At 35.8% G+C, this 15818-nt stretch overlaps 3 protein-coding genes across 3 annotated transcripts; 1 reads left to right on the forward strand and 2 right to left on the reverse strand.

Moving 5' to 3' along the window:
• Nucleotides 1-22: 22 nt before the first annotated feature.
• On the forward strand, nucleotides 23-10433 carry ddx19a (DEAD-box helicase 19a). The gene is made up of 12 exons (XM_079588061.1): nucleotides 23-122; nucleotides 639-693; nucleotides 1419-1451; nucleotides 1676-1811; nucleotides 2373-2465; nucleotides 2723-2825; nucleotides 6089-6203; nucleotides 6292-6469; nucleotides 7409-7646; nucleotides 7730-7892; nucleotides 8558-8749; nucleotides 9370-10433. The coding sequence occupies exons 1-12, from the start codon at nucleotides 66-68 to the stop codon at nucleotides 9429-9431; spliced, it is 1425 nt and encodes a 474-aa protein (XP_079444187.1). The 5' UTR covers nucleotides 23-65; the 3' UTR covers nucleotides 9432-10433.
• Nucleotides 10434-10939: 506 nt separating this feature from the next.
• On the reverse strand, nucleotides 10940-12689 carry ubxn10 (UBX domain protein 10). Its single transcript, XM_079588500.1, has 2 exons — nucleotides 12583-12689; nucleotides 10940-11730 (listed from the first exon to the last, which is right to left on the reverse strand). The coding sequence occupies exon 2, from the start codon at nucleotides 11723-11725 to the stop codon at nucleotides 11075-11077; it is 651 nt and encodes a 216-aa protein (XP_079444626.1). The 5' UTR covers nucleotides 11726-11730; nucleotides 12583-12689; the 3' UTR covers nucleotides 10940-11074.
• Nucleotides 12690-13467: 778 nt separating this feature from the next.
• Nucleotides 13468-15253, reverse strand: cptp (ceramide-1-phosphate transfer protein). The gene is made up of 2 exons (XM_079588640.1): nucleotides 14925-15253; nucleotides 13468-14596 (listed from the first exon to the last, which is right to left on the reverse strand). Exons 1-2 carry the CDS (start codon nucleotides 15035-15037, stop codon nucleotides 14074-14076), a joined length of 636 nt encoding a protein of 211 aa, XP_079444766.1. The 5' UTR covers nucleotides 15038-15253; the 3' UTR covers nucleotides 13468-14073.
• Nucleotides 15254-15818: the final 565 nt, after the last annotated feature.

Raw genomic sequence — 15818 nt, forward strand, 5'->3', positions numbered from 1 at the left:
GTCGAGTGAAGTGGACAGCACATTTGAAGGACCGTTTAATAGTTCATATATCTACGACAGAAGCCATGTCAACCGATTCGTGGGCTCTAGCTGTGGACAAACAAGAGTCTACACCCAAGTCTGTGAGTGAAAATGTGATTTTAATTGTGTAACGGATTAGCGCACTCGCGGCGGTGAGGCAGGGATGGGCTGCGTCTCAAATCCACGTGAGCTTCCTAACTTACCTAGACGGCATTTCTGAATGTCCAAACACGGTTTCGACGATGGTTTTGACCACCAAAATGCTTCCTAACTAGGTTTTGAGATATACACGTATGAGATTTCAATTTAAGTGACTACAGTTTGACTTTGAACCACTTAACTATGAAGTTAGTGTACATAATTGTCATCATCTATGTGATTTCTGCCTGTGCTGTTTGAAAGCTAGTGAGTGTTTGTGCCATTTAAATTAACGTGACGTGTCTTTAATGGCTAGCTAGCACTTAAACTAGCTTCAAATATGTCTAACGTTACTTGATTTAACTGTTAAATCTTTGGCCGTTGTTGACAAATGCTTAATTTGTGAATGTTCTTTAGTGAATATTGACTGTGCATGGCATTTATATTTTCTATAACTGTAAATTCTGTTGTTTTTACAGATTAAGAACTCGCGGAATTTGGAAGCGGGAGATGCAGCTTTACATGGGACTAATGGTAGTAACGTTTAACATTATTATATTGCATTAAAACAATAGTTCACCCAGAAATTTATATTTATGTAACTTGGTTCCAACCCTGTATGACTTCTGCGGAACACAAAGAGAAATTTTTAAAAGTTTTTTTTTTTTCACTGAATGAGAACTGGAGCTTCCAAGCTTCAGAAAGTATGCAAAAGTACTATGAAGTGTAAAAAGATAGATATAATTGTATTGTCATTGCACAGTACAAGTAAATTACTCCGCAACGAAATGCAGATTAGCATCTACCTGAAGTGCAAATAGACAAAAATTTAATAAAAAAATACATCTACAATAATTAATAAATAGCTGAGTAGTGTATATATATATATATATATATATATATAATACTGTATAGCAGCTTTTTATGAGGAACTGACCAAAATTATGCTATGTTCACTAATAACCTTGGCATTCCTTGGTGCAGTATTTTGATTGAATCAGATTTTTTCCATTGAATTAAAGTGATCTGGTACTTGGTAGAAGAAACTACCAGTCTTTCTCTCAAATGTCCTTTATTTGTTCCTCTAAGAGGCTAATCAACAAAGACATACAGGTTTGGAAAGTGAGTACATGATTTTTGTGTGTGAACTATTAAAGATGTATAGAGATGTATTGTTACAGAAGACAACTGTTATCAATAATTGCATTAAAATATTTCTTTGCATTTTCTTATGTGTCGTTTATTTCCCCCTCATGTAGATGATGTTGACCAACCCGAAGAAGAGGAAAAAGGTTCATTTTTAAATCGTCAAAATTGAGCCAATTAATTTGCTTAATACACATTTAGTGCTATTGTGAATAATTCTGATTTTAAAACTGTTGATCTATTTAAGTAGTCTAAAAGGTGTGGTTCCATCTTACAGTATTTATTCAAATGACACTTAAGCTTTATTGATTGACAGTAAAAAGAAAGAACGTCATTGTAAGCCTGCTTCTTTGCAAATATACTATTTCAGAGGACAAAGCCACACAGTCTCTCCTGAATAAATTAATCAGAAGCAATGTGGTCAACAACACAAACCAAGTGGAGGTTCTTCAGAGAGACCCGAACTCACCACTGTATTCAGTCAAGACCTTTGAGGAGCTGAGACTGTGAGTACTTCATATGGTGTTAAAGTAATGACACCTGAGGGGAAAGAACTGTGAATTTACACTGCTGTTTGAAGTCTTTTTTTATTTATTCAGAAAGTATATATTATATTTATCAAAAGTGAACGACACAAAATCTATTTCAAATAAATGCTGTTCTTTTTAACTTTCTATTCATCAAAGAATCCTGAAAAACTATAACTTTTTCACAAAATATATTAAAACTATAGCTTTTTCAGCTGCACAACTGTTTTCAACATTAATAATAATAAGAAGAAATGTTTCTTGAGCAGCAAATCAGCATGAAAGAGTGATTTCTGAAGGATCAAAAAACTTGTTTTAAATTGTAATAATATTTTGTATACTGTTTTTACTATATTTTTGATCAAATAAATGCAGCTGTGATGAATATTAGAGCCAAACGTTTGAATGGGAGTTTGTAATGCTAGCATTCAGAACAAAGACTGTTGAATATTTAAAATTATGAAATAAGACAATGCGCTATATTTGGAAGCTTTTCGGTGGCTCGCATGTTTAAATTTTATTGAAATTTTTGTAACTCAGGAAACCTCAGTTGCTCAAAGGCGTCTATGAAATGGGCTTCAACAGACCTTCTAAAATCCAAGAGAATGCCCTTCCCATGATGCTCGCCGAACCGTAAGTCCACATATATTTTATACATAAAATTTTAGTTAAATACAGACGTCATATTGAGGGTTTGAAGTGAAAAGTGGATTGCATTTGTGCCCTTTTGTCTCCAAACACTTGGTATTAAACAAAATCACTTCTGGTAGGTGCTGATAATAGTGTGTGAGTGTGTGTTTAATACTTATTATGTGAAATCTCTGAGAGTATAAGTGTGAAGTAAGTTTCATATAACACTCATATGAACGGACTGTTTCCTTCATTCGCAGACCTCAGAATCTGATCGCTCAGTCTCAGTCTGGCACTGGTAAAACAGCCGCCTTCGTGCTGGCCATGCTCAGTCATGTGGACCCAGGCTTAAAATGGCCTCAGGTGAGTTTGAAAACTGAGATTCACTGTAATGTTCCCCTTCATTCTGACCTAAGGCAAGATAATATGGCCAAAACCATTGTTTCTTCAGGCTCTGATCAATTTTGAGATTTTAGGCCATTTTGTTTACATGCCTTTTTTTAGACAGAAAAACATCCAAAATGCACATTTAAGTGTTTATTTTATTACATTTAGTCTGCATCTGTAGATTTCAATTACGATGAAGATTTTTAAAGGCCGTTTTCTCATACATCAAACTTTCCAGTTTTATTATTTTTCTAACATTTTATTCCTAAAAAACATGGTGTATTTTTTTCCTGGCTGTTGACAGTATTTTCTGATTTATGGAGTGATACAAATAGATATTCAAAATCTCATCTTTAAACTCTAATATGTCAACAAAATGAAACAAGATATTTGAACCTGACTTGATCCAATGTTCAGATTTCTGTTCTGGACTTTTATGCAAATTAGTGCATATTTTATTAGATAATGCTTCATCTCCCCCAGAACGCAATTTATTTCCGATCGCCAGCCCCTGAGAAATATAAATGTCTCCCAATTCATGTGTCCTGGCGCTAGGCCTGGCCTCTTGTCTTTCTAAACTGGGGGTGGAACAGATCATAGTTAATCTGATCCATACAGACCTGGCCCCACGGTTCGGCACGCTTGTGATTTTGAGGATTAATTGCAAATTTTAACTATCCTAGAGTGAAAGTTTATAATTTGCCTGTGTTTTGTCTTGCCAATTCACACATTCAAACAATTTGAAACCATTCCAGCGCAATAAAAGGCTAAAGAGAACTCAATTCGGTACTTGCGCGCTGTTAACGTATCGGATTTAGCGCAATACCGAATTGATTCCTCTCTCATGTCTCCTTGCGCTTGAGCGGACACAGACACACAAAATTATGTCAAAATACCCGTCTCGGCAAGTCTCATCTTTAGTGAACTTAAGTTCAGAAAGATATCGGATGTGTATCATTATATTGGATCCATGCATTAGGTCTTAAAGTGCGTCTCGAATCAGCTCCCTAGTTCAGTAGTCAGGTCACTGATCAGTGAGTCGGCCATTTTAAGGGCTGTCTCAATCACAAAATTCTACCATTCTTCTAAAAAAGTCTCTCAATGCACTGTGAAAACCAGGGAGCATCGGTGCTCACTATGTTCCCTTAAAGGGATAGTTCACTTTAAAATTAAAATTCTGTCATCATTTACTCACCCTCAAGTTGTTTCAAACCTGTATTCATTTATTTCTTCTGCTGAACACAAAGAAAGATATTTTGAAGAATGTCAGTAACCAAACAGTAGTCTGTACCCATTGACTTCCATAGTAGGAAAAAAAATTACTATGGAAGTCAATGGGTACAGACTACTGTTTGGTTACTGACATTCTTCAAAATATCTTTCTTTGTGTTCAGCAGAAGAAATAAATGAATACAGGTTTGAAACAACTTGAGGGTGAGTAAATGATGACAGAATTTTAATTTTAAAGTGAACTATCCCTTTAAGGAAGTTCTGAAGCATGAAACATTAATCATGTGAGTCAACTCCCTACATGATGATATACTGATTCATGACCTAGGAACCAAGGGATCTGATTGAGACCCTTAATGTTAACCAAACAACAAAACACAGCTTTAACAAAGATTAATTAGGGCTGTCAAACGATTAAAATATTTAATCGCGATTAATCGCATTAATGTCATAGTTAACTCGCGATTAATCGCACATTTTTATCTATTCTAAATGTCTCTTGATTTCTTTTTGTCCCATTATTTTTTCTCATTTTAATGCTCTTATCAACATGGAAAAGTGGATCGGCTTGCTTTGTGCAAATTTTTTTTTTATTGAAAACAACATTGGCATATACTGTGTTCAATTTCACACTAACATTCTCACTTGGAGCAAATAATCTCTCACACAATGTAACAATGTCCATCAATAAAAGGGTGCAAGAAATACTGATGAGGTAACGTTACTGATGTAGAAACGCATTAAGACCTTTTTATGCTTCTGCGTCATATCGACGGCGTACCCCCGCAGACCCTTCTGCGTCGACGCGAACCCCTCCGCCGTAGCTCGACGTGCACCTCCAAAAAAATTTAACTACGCGTCGAGGCGACGCAGACCACAAGGGCTGTGATTGGTCACACCCCCACCCCCCTAGCGTTCTGGCGGTGAAATGCACCGCGATGCAACACAACCCGACGCAGAACCATAAAACGGCCACGACGCCGTAGGAGTGACGGCGTAGCTACGGCGTGGAGTTGACGGAGAAGCATAAAAAGGCCTTTAGCTGTGTGTGTGTGTGCTTGGCCATCAAGTTCAGACTGGACGTGCTGCGATGATAGCTCAGTTCACAACGACAAAACACACAGATCACTTTGGTCTTGTCAATTGAACCATTTGGCAACTTTTTAAAAGTAAACTTTCCATTCAGAATCTTATTGGCATCCATTTCGGCGTCTCGCGCTCATCATTCATCCACTCAAAACGTAACGTTCAGACGAGAAGCGCCGCGTCACGCAGCACCTCGTATTTAAAATTCGAACACATTATCTATGAGTGTACACACACCGGCGGCGCCATTCAGCGTTTTTATAGCTGGCCATAAACTGAGAAAGTGCGCGTCCGATATGCTAGACGCGCTCAGTTGTCCTAGACGCAGCTCGGCGCTGCGCTTCTCGTTTGGCCGGATCGCAAGCCCAAACAATTGTGTGCGGCCTGCCTGTTGTTTTGTTTCTGGTCTAGCTAGATCCGGTGTGGTGTTGTAGTTTTAATAACGTTATAGTTGTTGCAAAAGCATGTTAAAAAAACTACAAAGTTTGCTAGGCGTTAATCTCGCGATAAAAAAATTGACGCCGTTAAAATGGGTTTGCGTTAACGCCGTTAATAACGCGTTTAACGGACAGCCCTAAGATTAATCCATCTAATTTATACAGTGAACACTATATAGTCATTTTACATTTAATTATTACATTTCTGTTCCTGAATACTACCGTTAGACTTTACTTTATTTGTAACTGTTATATTGTATTTATCTAGCCTTGTAAATAGTGTATTCTTATGTTTACTGACTGTTCACTTGTCTATAATAATAATGAGTAATACATGAAAAGCAAAGTCAAAAAAAATGTTTTTTGTTTTTCAAAAAAGGAACAAAAGAAAAACAAATCTGCAAAATATCTTCTTGCATGAACTCATAAAAGTCTTAAGTAAATGTTTAATAATACGTTGGTGTCCAATCTGTGTCTTTCTTCCAGTGTTTGTGCATTTCTCCCACATATGAGCTCGCTCTGCAGACGGGTAAAGTCATCGCGCAAATGGGCAAGTTTTACCCTGAAGTTCAACTGGCATATGCTGTTCGAGGACATCAAAGTAAGTGGCTTAAATTAAGCCTCTGAATATTGCGGAAACATACGTGAACCAGATCTAAATGCATGATGGCTGCTGTGCCCTCTGTCAGTGGAGCGTGGCGTTAAGATCAAGGAGCAGATCGTCATCGGCACACCTGGGACGGTTCTGGACTGGTGCGTCAAGCTGAAGCTCATCGACCCGAAAAAGATCAAAGTGTTTGTTCTGGACGAGGCTGATGTCATGATCGCCACACAGGGACACCAAGACCAGAGCATCCGCATTCAGAGGTGAACTTTCCCTGGTGTTTGGAGAATTGGCTTTCAAACCAGGCAAATGCATACAGACAGACTGCTGATTAAATGATCAAATAATACATTTATTATTATTAAAACATTAAAAATGCATTTCATATAATGACTTGAAAACACCTTTTTAAATATGTGCATGATTTTCAGATTTGATTTGAAAAAGTGTATTTTCTTTGTTCCAATGCTGAAATTCTTGAAAGAACTGCTTAAAGTTTAAAAAAATATATATATACATTTTATTACTTAATTTGGCAGAGAGGCATTTTTCTTTTTAAAAAACTGTTAGTATTTGATAATTGTTTATATCCAACATGAAATGATGCAATTTTGTTTTTGTAACATAAAAATGACAAAACAGGAATTGCTATTATGACTGCAAGTTCACATGTAGACCCCTCACGACCCTAATGACTGGGTGTTTATTATTATGTATCTCAAAATTATGTATCTTATAAAATGTCCCATCATTTGACCTTTTTTGATATTTAATGTTGTTAGGTCAAACCTCAAGAAAACATCACGATAGTCATGATTAAAATTATATTTGTAAAATAAGTCTCAAATTATTGTAACATTTTTAAATGTTTCCATGGACACTTGTTTTTGAGGTGCTAGGAAAATATTTTCCTCCTTACACAACTTGATTTAAAAAACAAATTAGTCATTAAATTTGAGCTTTTTTGTTGTTGTTGTTGTTGTTTGTTTTTTAATATGAACACAAAGATAACATTTCTTGGCATTCTTATTTACCACTAATTCTTTTGCATATTTTCCACAAAAATAACAACACATTTATCCTTAAGCTTCTCTGGCTTTTTGGTTTAAGACTTTTAAAACGAACTAAAAATGCAAAGAAGTGGCAACATGGTTTTGCATTAGATTGAGTATAAAAGTTTTTTTATTTCCTGTGTCTTACAGAATGCTGTCCAAAGGCTGTCAGATGTTACTTTTCTCTGCCACCTTTGAGGACTCTGTGTGGAAGTTTGCCGAGCGGGTCGTGCCGGATCCCAACATCATCAAGCTAAAACGTGAAGAGGAGACGCTGGACACCATCAAGCAGTATTATGTGCTCTGCAATTGCAAGGAGGACAAGTTCAGCGCGCTCTGTAACATCTATGGAGCCATCACTATCGCACAAGCTATGATCTTCTGTCATGTGAGTCTGTTTGCCTCTGGTTGATATTCCTGTGTTTTGTTGTTTCTTGCACTCAATCATCTTATGTTATCGTCTTTTCTCAGACTCGAAAAATGGCCAACTGGCTTTCTGCCCAGCTGTCTAAAGAGGGCCACCAGGTGGCGCTCCTCAGCGGGGAAATGGTGGTTGAGCAGAGAGCAGCAGTTATTGAACGTTTCAGAGACGGCAAGGAGAAAGTTCTCATCACTACTAATGTCTGTGCAAGAGGCAAGTACACTACCTCATATACATATTATCAGATTTTTACATCCTTAGAATATGCTATTCTAATTGTTTGTAATATAACTACTCTATGGCCCCATTTACACCTGGTGTTTTAATCTGCCTCTTTTGACCACTTTCAATCACTTCTGTCCTGATTTCTTAGAGGGAAGGGTCTACGGGCGGGTAAATGTATAGGGTTTTTTCCCCAGCTCTTTCAATCTAAATCAACTAAATAAGCTCATGCAATTTACATATGAATGCAAAAATGAACATATGGAGAGCATCAGCTTTAGTTTCTGCTCTGACATTTAGTTTTTAGACTTCAAACCAAACTTGGGTCTTCAGCCGACAAAGTTTAAATCCCATCTGACTAACGCACTTCCTATAATGTTTACGCATTAGGTCAGTAGGCGGAGAGTTGGTGTCTTTTGTGACTGTTCGAACACATTCGACCACATGAATGTTTACTCCTCAAAAGCAATCCGGTCGAATGTGTTTTCAACTGCCTCTGGAAGTGGACAAGCTCAAAACGTTTTAGACCCTGTTTACCTGTATTTAGCGTCGTCCACTTGTGATCCGATCCACCACAACGCATCTTGATACCAGGTGTAAACGGGGCCAATGTGTAAATTCTGCCATCTTTAAATAATCAAGCGGTCCATCCACAGGTATTGATGTTGAACAAGTGTCAGTGGTGATCAACTTTGACCTTCCACTGGACAAAGATGGCAATCCAGACAACGAAACGTATCTCCACCGGATCGGCAGGACTGGACGCTTTGGCAAGAGAGGACTCGCTGTCAACATGGTGGACAGTCAGCGCAGCATGGATATTCTCAAGACATACGAGAGGCATTTTAGTAAGTCTGTCTATTAGTTTATCTCTTAAAAGAATAGTTCACACAAGAATTATTTAATTTTTAATGAATTACAAAAATGAGCAATTATAAATTGTAATTATTCATATTTTTTATAATTTAAAGCAGTGTTATTGTAGTATCATTAAAATACTATTATAGTGTTTATTAATATTTTGAATCCGTTTTTATTTTTAATATTTTTATTTTAGTTTGTTTTCGTCATTTCTAATAGTTTTTGGTTGATTTAGTTTATTCATTTTTATTTTAAACTGTTTTTAACTAAGTGAAAATTAGAAATGTTGCCTTTTTTGTATATTTTCTTTGATTTTAGTGAACGTTTATTTTATTTCAAGCAACAAACCAGTTTGTTATGGTTTCTGTTTTAGTGAACTATAATAACCCTGAGTTATATAAATAAATTGTATTATTAATTATAATATAGTGTGTGTGTATACTATATATATATATATATATATATATATATATATATATATATATATATATAATGCACATTTTTATTGAATAATTAATTAATGGATCTTAATGGATATAAATTATGAAATAATGAATAATTATAAAATTTATATTGGATTGTTTTATTTATTGTTTTTTATCAACAGATAAGAAAATTATGAGGCTGGACACGGATGATCTCGACGAAATTGAAAAAATCGCCAACTGAAGTGATGAAGAGCGAAATCCCCACATTATTTTCCTAAAAATCAGTTCTGCTGTCACCTTATGATGTTTACATCAGTCGCTGCATAATCAAAAGAATGCGCTTCGACTCAAGCTTAATGCCAAATAGTTTTGAATCTAAACTTCTAGTTATTACAGGACTTTTTGAGTCAGTTTGCATTTGACAGAGTGTGTTTTGCCTTAGAAGTGAATTGCAATACTAATTCCTACATTTAATCTTGTTTACTGAAGACAGTTTAACGCAGGCATTGTTTTCTGTTTTTTACTGGACTAATGAAGCATATCTTGCAGTGTTGCACTACCTTTTGGTCTTACGTGTGAATAGAATCATAACAGACTTCAGTATTTATTCTATCCCAGTATCTGAGAAGAGAAAAGTCAGTAAGGAAGAGAATCTCAGGTAATTATAATTAACCATTGGGATTTCATAGACTTCAGCTTGCCTACAAATTCGCACCAAATTATAAAGCGCACAAATGACACAGTCCCTTAAGACCAACTCGAAACACTAACATTCCTCAAGAGCACTTCAGAATAAATAAACATTTTGTAATGAGAATTCATGTGTAAATCACAATGGAGCATCATTGTGATAATAATGCCATTGTACTTGAACTGCAAAAACCTTCTGGAAGAAGAAAGAGTTTGTTTTGTTCTGTTCAGAAAGACCAAATATTAGTTTGAGTTTTAAGTTGCACTGAATTGCAGGAAATGCAGCACTTTTACAAAGTTTAAAGAGCTAGTGAAGAGTGATGGTTGTAGTGCAGCTATACTGTTGGGAATGGCTGCCCAACTCTTGTTTGCGAAGAGCAAAATTATTTTAGTTTGTTTACATTTTTGCTGCTCAAAGTAATGCACTTTGTTTGACTGAAACCCATTTGCGATTGCATTTAGCATTTCAGGTTTTTTTGTACTTCTGCTGCATTTAGGGTTTTATAGTTGTTTCCTCTATATTCTTATATTAATAAAACTACCGGATGGCTCATTTCTGTGTGGTGTTATCAATCATTTTCACTTCTTTGCAATCAATAAATACAACACATAATCTTAGTGTGAATTCATACTTTATTATTTTGTTGTTGCTTTCTTTCCAACAACTCCTTGCATTTATTGAGAGTAACACTTTTAGCACTTTTAACAAAGTTTGCAGATGTTTTAACATGCATCCGACGTGCAGTTTGTGTCAGAATTATTCATTGTCGTTATTTTGCATAAAGAAAAAAACTTTCAGTGTAAATATAGGTCAAATGTTTTTAATCATCAAGAAAATGTCAGTTCAAAAAGTCTTAATGGTCTCAGAAATAAGTTTAATTTTCTCTAAGCAACTTTTATCTATAATATTATATAATCTTTTATCTAGATAACTGTAATAACTAATTTTTCCCAGTTGACTTTTGCATGAATATGACCCCCCAAAAAGTGTTTTGCCTTCAGTTCAATCTGATATTATTTGTAATGTTATCCTCTATCTCTTTAAACTTAAACTGATTGGATATATACAAATTTTACAATCACACATTTAATCATGAGGTATGTAATTCATAATTTGAAATGTTTATCAGACAGCAAATCTGTATTTTTGTGTGTTATTCGAGTGTCCGTAGAAAGTTGCCCTGCATTAATGTTTCAAGTTAGATCCGTGTCTTCTTGGGAAATGCATAAAACTGATTTGTTTAGGACACCACATTGAGCCAAGCTCATTGTAAGGTTTGTAAAAGTCCTGCGTGGCACATCCATAGTCTCAATCACACAGTGGTCAAACCTCTCCCCGAACTCCTCCTCTGCGGCTGATAGCACCGCCCGGAGCTGGTCTGTTGGCCGGAAATGGCACTTGAATCTCTGACCGCATGGAGTTCTGATAGCGAGCAGCAGGCCTGAGTCCTCTGTCTCACTTCCTGTCCCCTCTGACATCACATCCTGCCGGGCCTTTGTGTGGACATGTGACGTGTGTTGACATATCGTGTGGCTGCTGTCACCTTGACTGAACTTCTGGTCAGTAGCTGTTCTTTTCTCTATGGATGGCAGAACTCTGTATTTGTTGAGTGAGACCGGCTCATCCGGGAGTCTGTCAGTGAGTACGTCTGTACTCGTTTGACTGCCGCGTCTCAGAATGGCTCGGGATCGAAGGCTCTGGTTTGACCGGTCATTGGCCTTGGCAGCTGGAGGTTGGGGTGAAAGAGACGAGGGCTGAGAAGGCGTATCTGGATCCACACTCAAAGTTTGAGCCATCATGGGTCTGCTGCGCCCCTTAGAAGACTTGGGTCTGGTCACATGCATCCTGTCTGCAGAGGACATTGAATTCTGATCAGATAGATAGATAGATATATAGATAGATAGATAGATGAAAGACATATAGATAGATAGAACAGACAGACATATAGATAGATAGAACAGACAGATATAAATAGATAGACAAAGAAAGATAGATAGATGATAGAAGACAGACAGATATATAGATAATGTAGTAGATAGATATATAGATACTGTAGATAGATAGATAGATAGATACTGAAGAAAGATAGATAGATAAAGGACATAGATAGATAGAAGACAGACATATAGATAGATAGAAGACAGACATATAGATAGATAGAAGACAGACAGACATATAGATAGATAGAAGATAGACATATAGATAGATAGAACAGACAGATATAGATAGATGATAGATAGATACTGTAGATAGATAGATAGATAGATAGATAGATAGATAGATAGATAGATATAGATAGATAGATAGATAGATAGATAGATAGATAGATAGATAGATAGATAGATAGATAGATAGATAGATAGATACAGACAGACCAACTAACTTTACCTTATGCATTGCAAATAACTTCAAATATAGGGTTCTAGGTTAAAGACTGTTATATAGGTTATACTTCCATAGTAGGAAAAAAAAATACTATGGAAGTCAATGGGTACAGACTACTGTTTGGTTACTGACATTCTTTAAAATATCTTTCTTTGTGTTCAGCAGAAGAAATAAATTAATACAGGTTTGAAACAACTTGAGGGTGAGTAAATGATGACAGAATTTTAATTTTAAAGTGAACTATCCCTTTAACGTTAAAGTTGATCAAATATTCGATAAATAATCGTTATATTGTAACATATTAGATAAGTCGTACCTTTATTCTGTTGTTTTGGTTCTTACAGTCGTTGTTGTCGAAGAGATCAAGCGAGGAGGCATTTCTCCTCACTCAGGCGCTAGTGTTGCGACGCGCTGGCGTCTCCGTGGCAACGCGTCTGAAGCGGAAGTGCTATAATGAGCTTTTTTGTAAAAAAAAAAAAAAAAAAAAAAAAAACTGGAACAACGTTTTTGAAAGTATATTAATTGGAAAGAAATAAGAAAAACTGCATAATATCCAACTAGCTCCCAAATGGTTTCGTTTGCAGATTTTTCCAACTTATATGTATTCTGTAAACATTTATTTTACCAGTGCAGTCAGATACGGTACATCTCCTTTGGTACAGTTCAGGTTGTTATCTATCTCCTTCTAAAAATGTGATTTACTTTTTCCTGAAATATATTTATTTATTTATCTGGCAGTAACCATGCTGTTAAACTTTGTATATTTATATATATATATATATATATATATATATATATATATATATATATATATATATATATATATATATATATATATATATATATATGAACAAATTTCTTAATGCCTAGATAAGTCTTTCTTGCTCAGATTTTTCATACATAAATAATAAGACTAACAAATTTCTTAAGGATTATGTTATTATCTTTCTTACTGGGCATCCATTACCTGTTTGGATCTTGGTGCAAATTTTACTATAGAGACATTTACACTTCCTAAACAACTTTACGGACCATAATTGCAGTGAACAAAAGTTCAACAATGATTATAACAATTATTACCTCTAAAGTTAACATATTGTCACTGGGTGTTGGCATTAAAGTTTCAAAATGATTAAGTAAACTAGTTTGCAAATCACAAATGTATTTTGGATGGAAGCTTTGTGCTAAATATGAATAATAACCTAAAAATGCACTATGAATGTCAAATAGTTAGTATTGTGTGGCTTATTAAGAGGTGTGCTGTTTGTCAAACTGTACAATGCTTGTTTTCCTATAAATGCAAGATATAATATAAGAATAACCATGACAAAAACACAGATTTTATTATATTTAATTATTGCATGCATTGCATATTATATCATCCAAATCTCCTTTGTAGTTGTTTCAGCAAAGACACACATTCAACATGAATTCAAGTGAAATAACATTATCACCAATAAGATAATTAACATTCAAGGAAAAGGTAAATGACCTATATATTCAAATATACAGCACTTTAAATTAAAATATATATCATAAACATTGTAGCTTTAAATAAACATTTATATTGTTCCCAATGCTCAAATATATTAAAATACACCCAGCGTTGAATGCCCACTCGGCCAAAGAGGTTGTGTAAAATGAGCAGATCCCTGCTTAAAATTGTGCATTAAATCTGCATATTGCATGTGCCTTCGGCAAACCAAATGAATGAACTTTTTACAGCCAGACAGTAAAATAAGTCCATGTTTGTAGTGAATAAGTGAGTATGTGCCACAAGAACTATGTATTAACTAGTGGAAGGAATCTATGGTAACTCTAGGAGGTTGTTCTTGGCATATAAGTCTTCTGTGATCTGGTATACTTCAGAGATGAGCGGCAAAGACTCTCCTAACAAAGCAACCACCTGCACCTGATCTCCCGCATTCATCACATTAAAGAAGGTGTCTCGTCCTGGAAGTGCACAGAAAGCCACGCCGACCGCTTTCCGGATGAGCCAGGGGTGGTGCTGAGCCAGAGACTCGCTATAGGCATCCGAACACATGACGGAGGTCTTGCTGTCCTCGGCGCTGGTCCGCAGTCTCTCGAGGAAGAGCTCCAGCCAGCGCAGAGCACGGTGGAGCCTCAGAAGAGTCCGGCAGCCGGATTCTGGGTGGCTGCCTCTTTTGGTGAGGTCCACCAGCTCATTTTCCAGCTCAAACTTCACCATGGACTGGATGGTGACATAGTGGGATCCATTTTCTCCTGAAAGGAAGTTCTCTAGGATCTGGATTTTGCAGATAACATCCTTGGAGATGAAGGAAAACACGTTCCCTAAACTGTTCATGAAGCTGGTATGGGGAAAAGAGCAGGCAATTCATTATAAGGTAATCCATATTTAGAGAGTATTTATACATTTTTGTACTATTTAAATCTTTCATTACTTTTCCACTCATTTGTAATTAGAAATGTATATATCTGAGCATTAGACACTTTTAAATGGGGAATATAACTCTTCCATGAATTAAGATTGATTTATGTGAATTGTACAGGTCTTGAAATCATAATACAAATTAAATATAAAATATAAATTCCTTCATATTTCAAGAGTCGTGGCAACCCTTTTCAAAGTAACCCTATAAGACCATTATGTAAAACAATAATAAAACATGTACCCACCTGACCAGCTCTTTCCATCCTGCTATATAATATTTAATGTAAACCTCCTTATTCTCAGTTAGGCTTGATCTGAATGTTTCTAAAACCCTCTGAAGACTGAATGTATCTGCCATTTTTGTTATTTCTTATTCAACTAACACGAAATAAACGAAAGATTTTTTGGGAAAAATCCTTATAACAGGGAATAAAAGTACTTAATTTATTAATTAGCAAGTAAAACGTATCTTATGTGTTCTTTGGAATCATTTCATTAAAAGGCTTTGCTTTTCTTCTGATCCTCTCCTCTGCGATTTCCTGCATTCTTTAAGCAACGTAGGCAACATTAGGCCAATCAAATCACGGTTTTCATGTCACATGATACATAATGTCCATGTGATTGGACGTTGGTTCTTTTGGCCGTCTGCGGTTGTTTTTGGGAATTTAACCAATAGGGTCGAAGATGACGCATTCACGCAACGACGTAACATTGGATGCACAAAGTACAGTCTTCCATGAGGTGGCGCTTGAGGGCTCAGAAAGTCGAATTATCCTTTGAGCCGCATTCAAATATCTGTAGGTTGTTAGTCTTATTGGAGACATTTATGCACTGAACACTATAATCTTTTTAATTTATGAACTCCACAGATTTTTATCTGATAACAAAACATAAATACGCCCCTGAAATCTGAATGAAAATTACTTTTAAAAAGTCCTGTCTAGAAATCACAAACGAACATGATTGGTCCAACCTCACCAGCGCTGTGAAAAGTAACAGTTATCACGTGAACTGGCTGTATTCGCTTCGCTTTAGTAGCGGTCTAAATAATAATTTACTCCTGAATAATAACAGTGAAAGACCTTAAAAGCCATTAAAATGAAAATACACAGTGAATAGTTAAAATAAGAGAATTAATA

This window comes from Phoxinus phoxinus (genome assembly GCF_949152265.1).
Source record: "Phoxinus phoxinus genome assembly, chromosome: 18".
Taxonomy (NCBI): domain Eukaryota; kingdom Metazoa; phylum Chordata; class Actinopteri; order Cypriniformes; family Leuciscidae; genus Phoxinus; species Phoxinus phoxinus.

Excerpts from the sequence above, each read along its gene's own strand:
- cptp (XM_079588640.1), bottom strand. The coding sequence starts at position 15,037 with ATGGCAGATACATTCAGTCTTCAGAGGGTTTTAGAAACATTCAGATCA. Across the intron at positions 14,597-14,924 it reads GGATGGAAAGAGCTGGTCAG|CTTCATGAACAGTTTAGGGA; the intron begins GTGGGTACATGT and ends TCCCCATACCAG.
- ddx19a (XM_079588061.1), top strand. The coding sequence starts at position 66 with ATGTCAACCGATTCGTGGGCTCTAGCTGTGGACAAACAAGAGTCTACA. Across the intron at positions 2,466-2,722 it reads CCCATGATGCTCGCCGAACC|ACCTCAGAATCTGATCGCTC; the intron begins GTAAGTCCACAT and ends CTTCATTCGCAG. Across the intron at positions 2,826-6,088 it reads CAGGCTTAAAATGGCCTCAG|TGTTTGTGCATTTCTCCCAC; the intron begins GTGAGTTTGAAA and ends TCTTTCTTCCAG.
- ubxn10 (XM_079588500.1), bottom strand. The coding sequence starts at position 11,725 with ATGCATGTGACCAGACCCAAGTCTTCTAAGGGGCGCAGCAGACCCATG.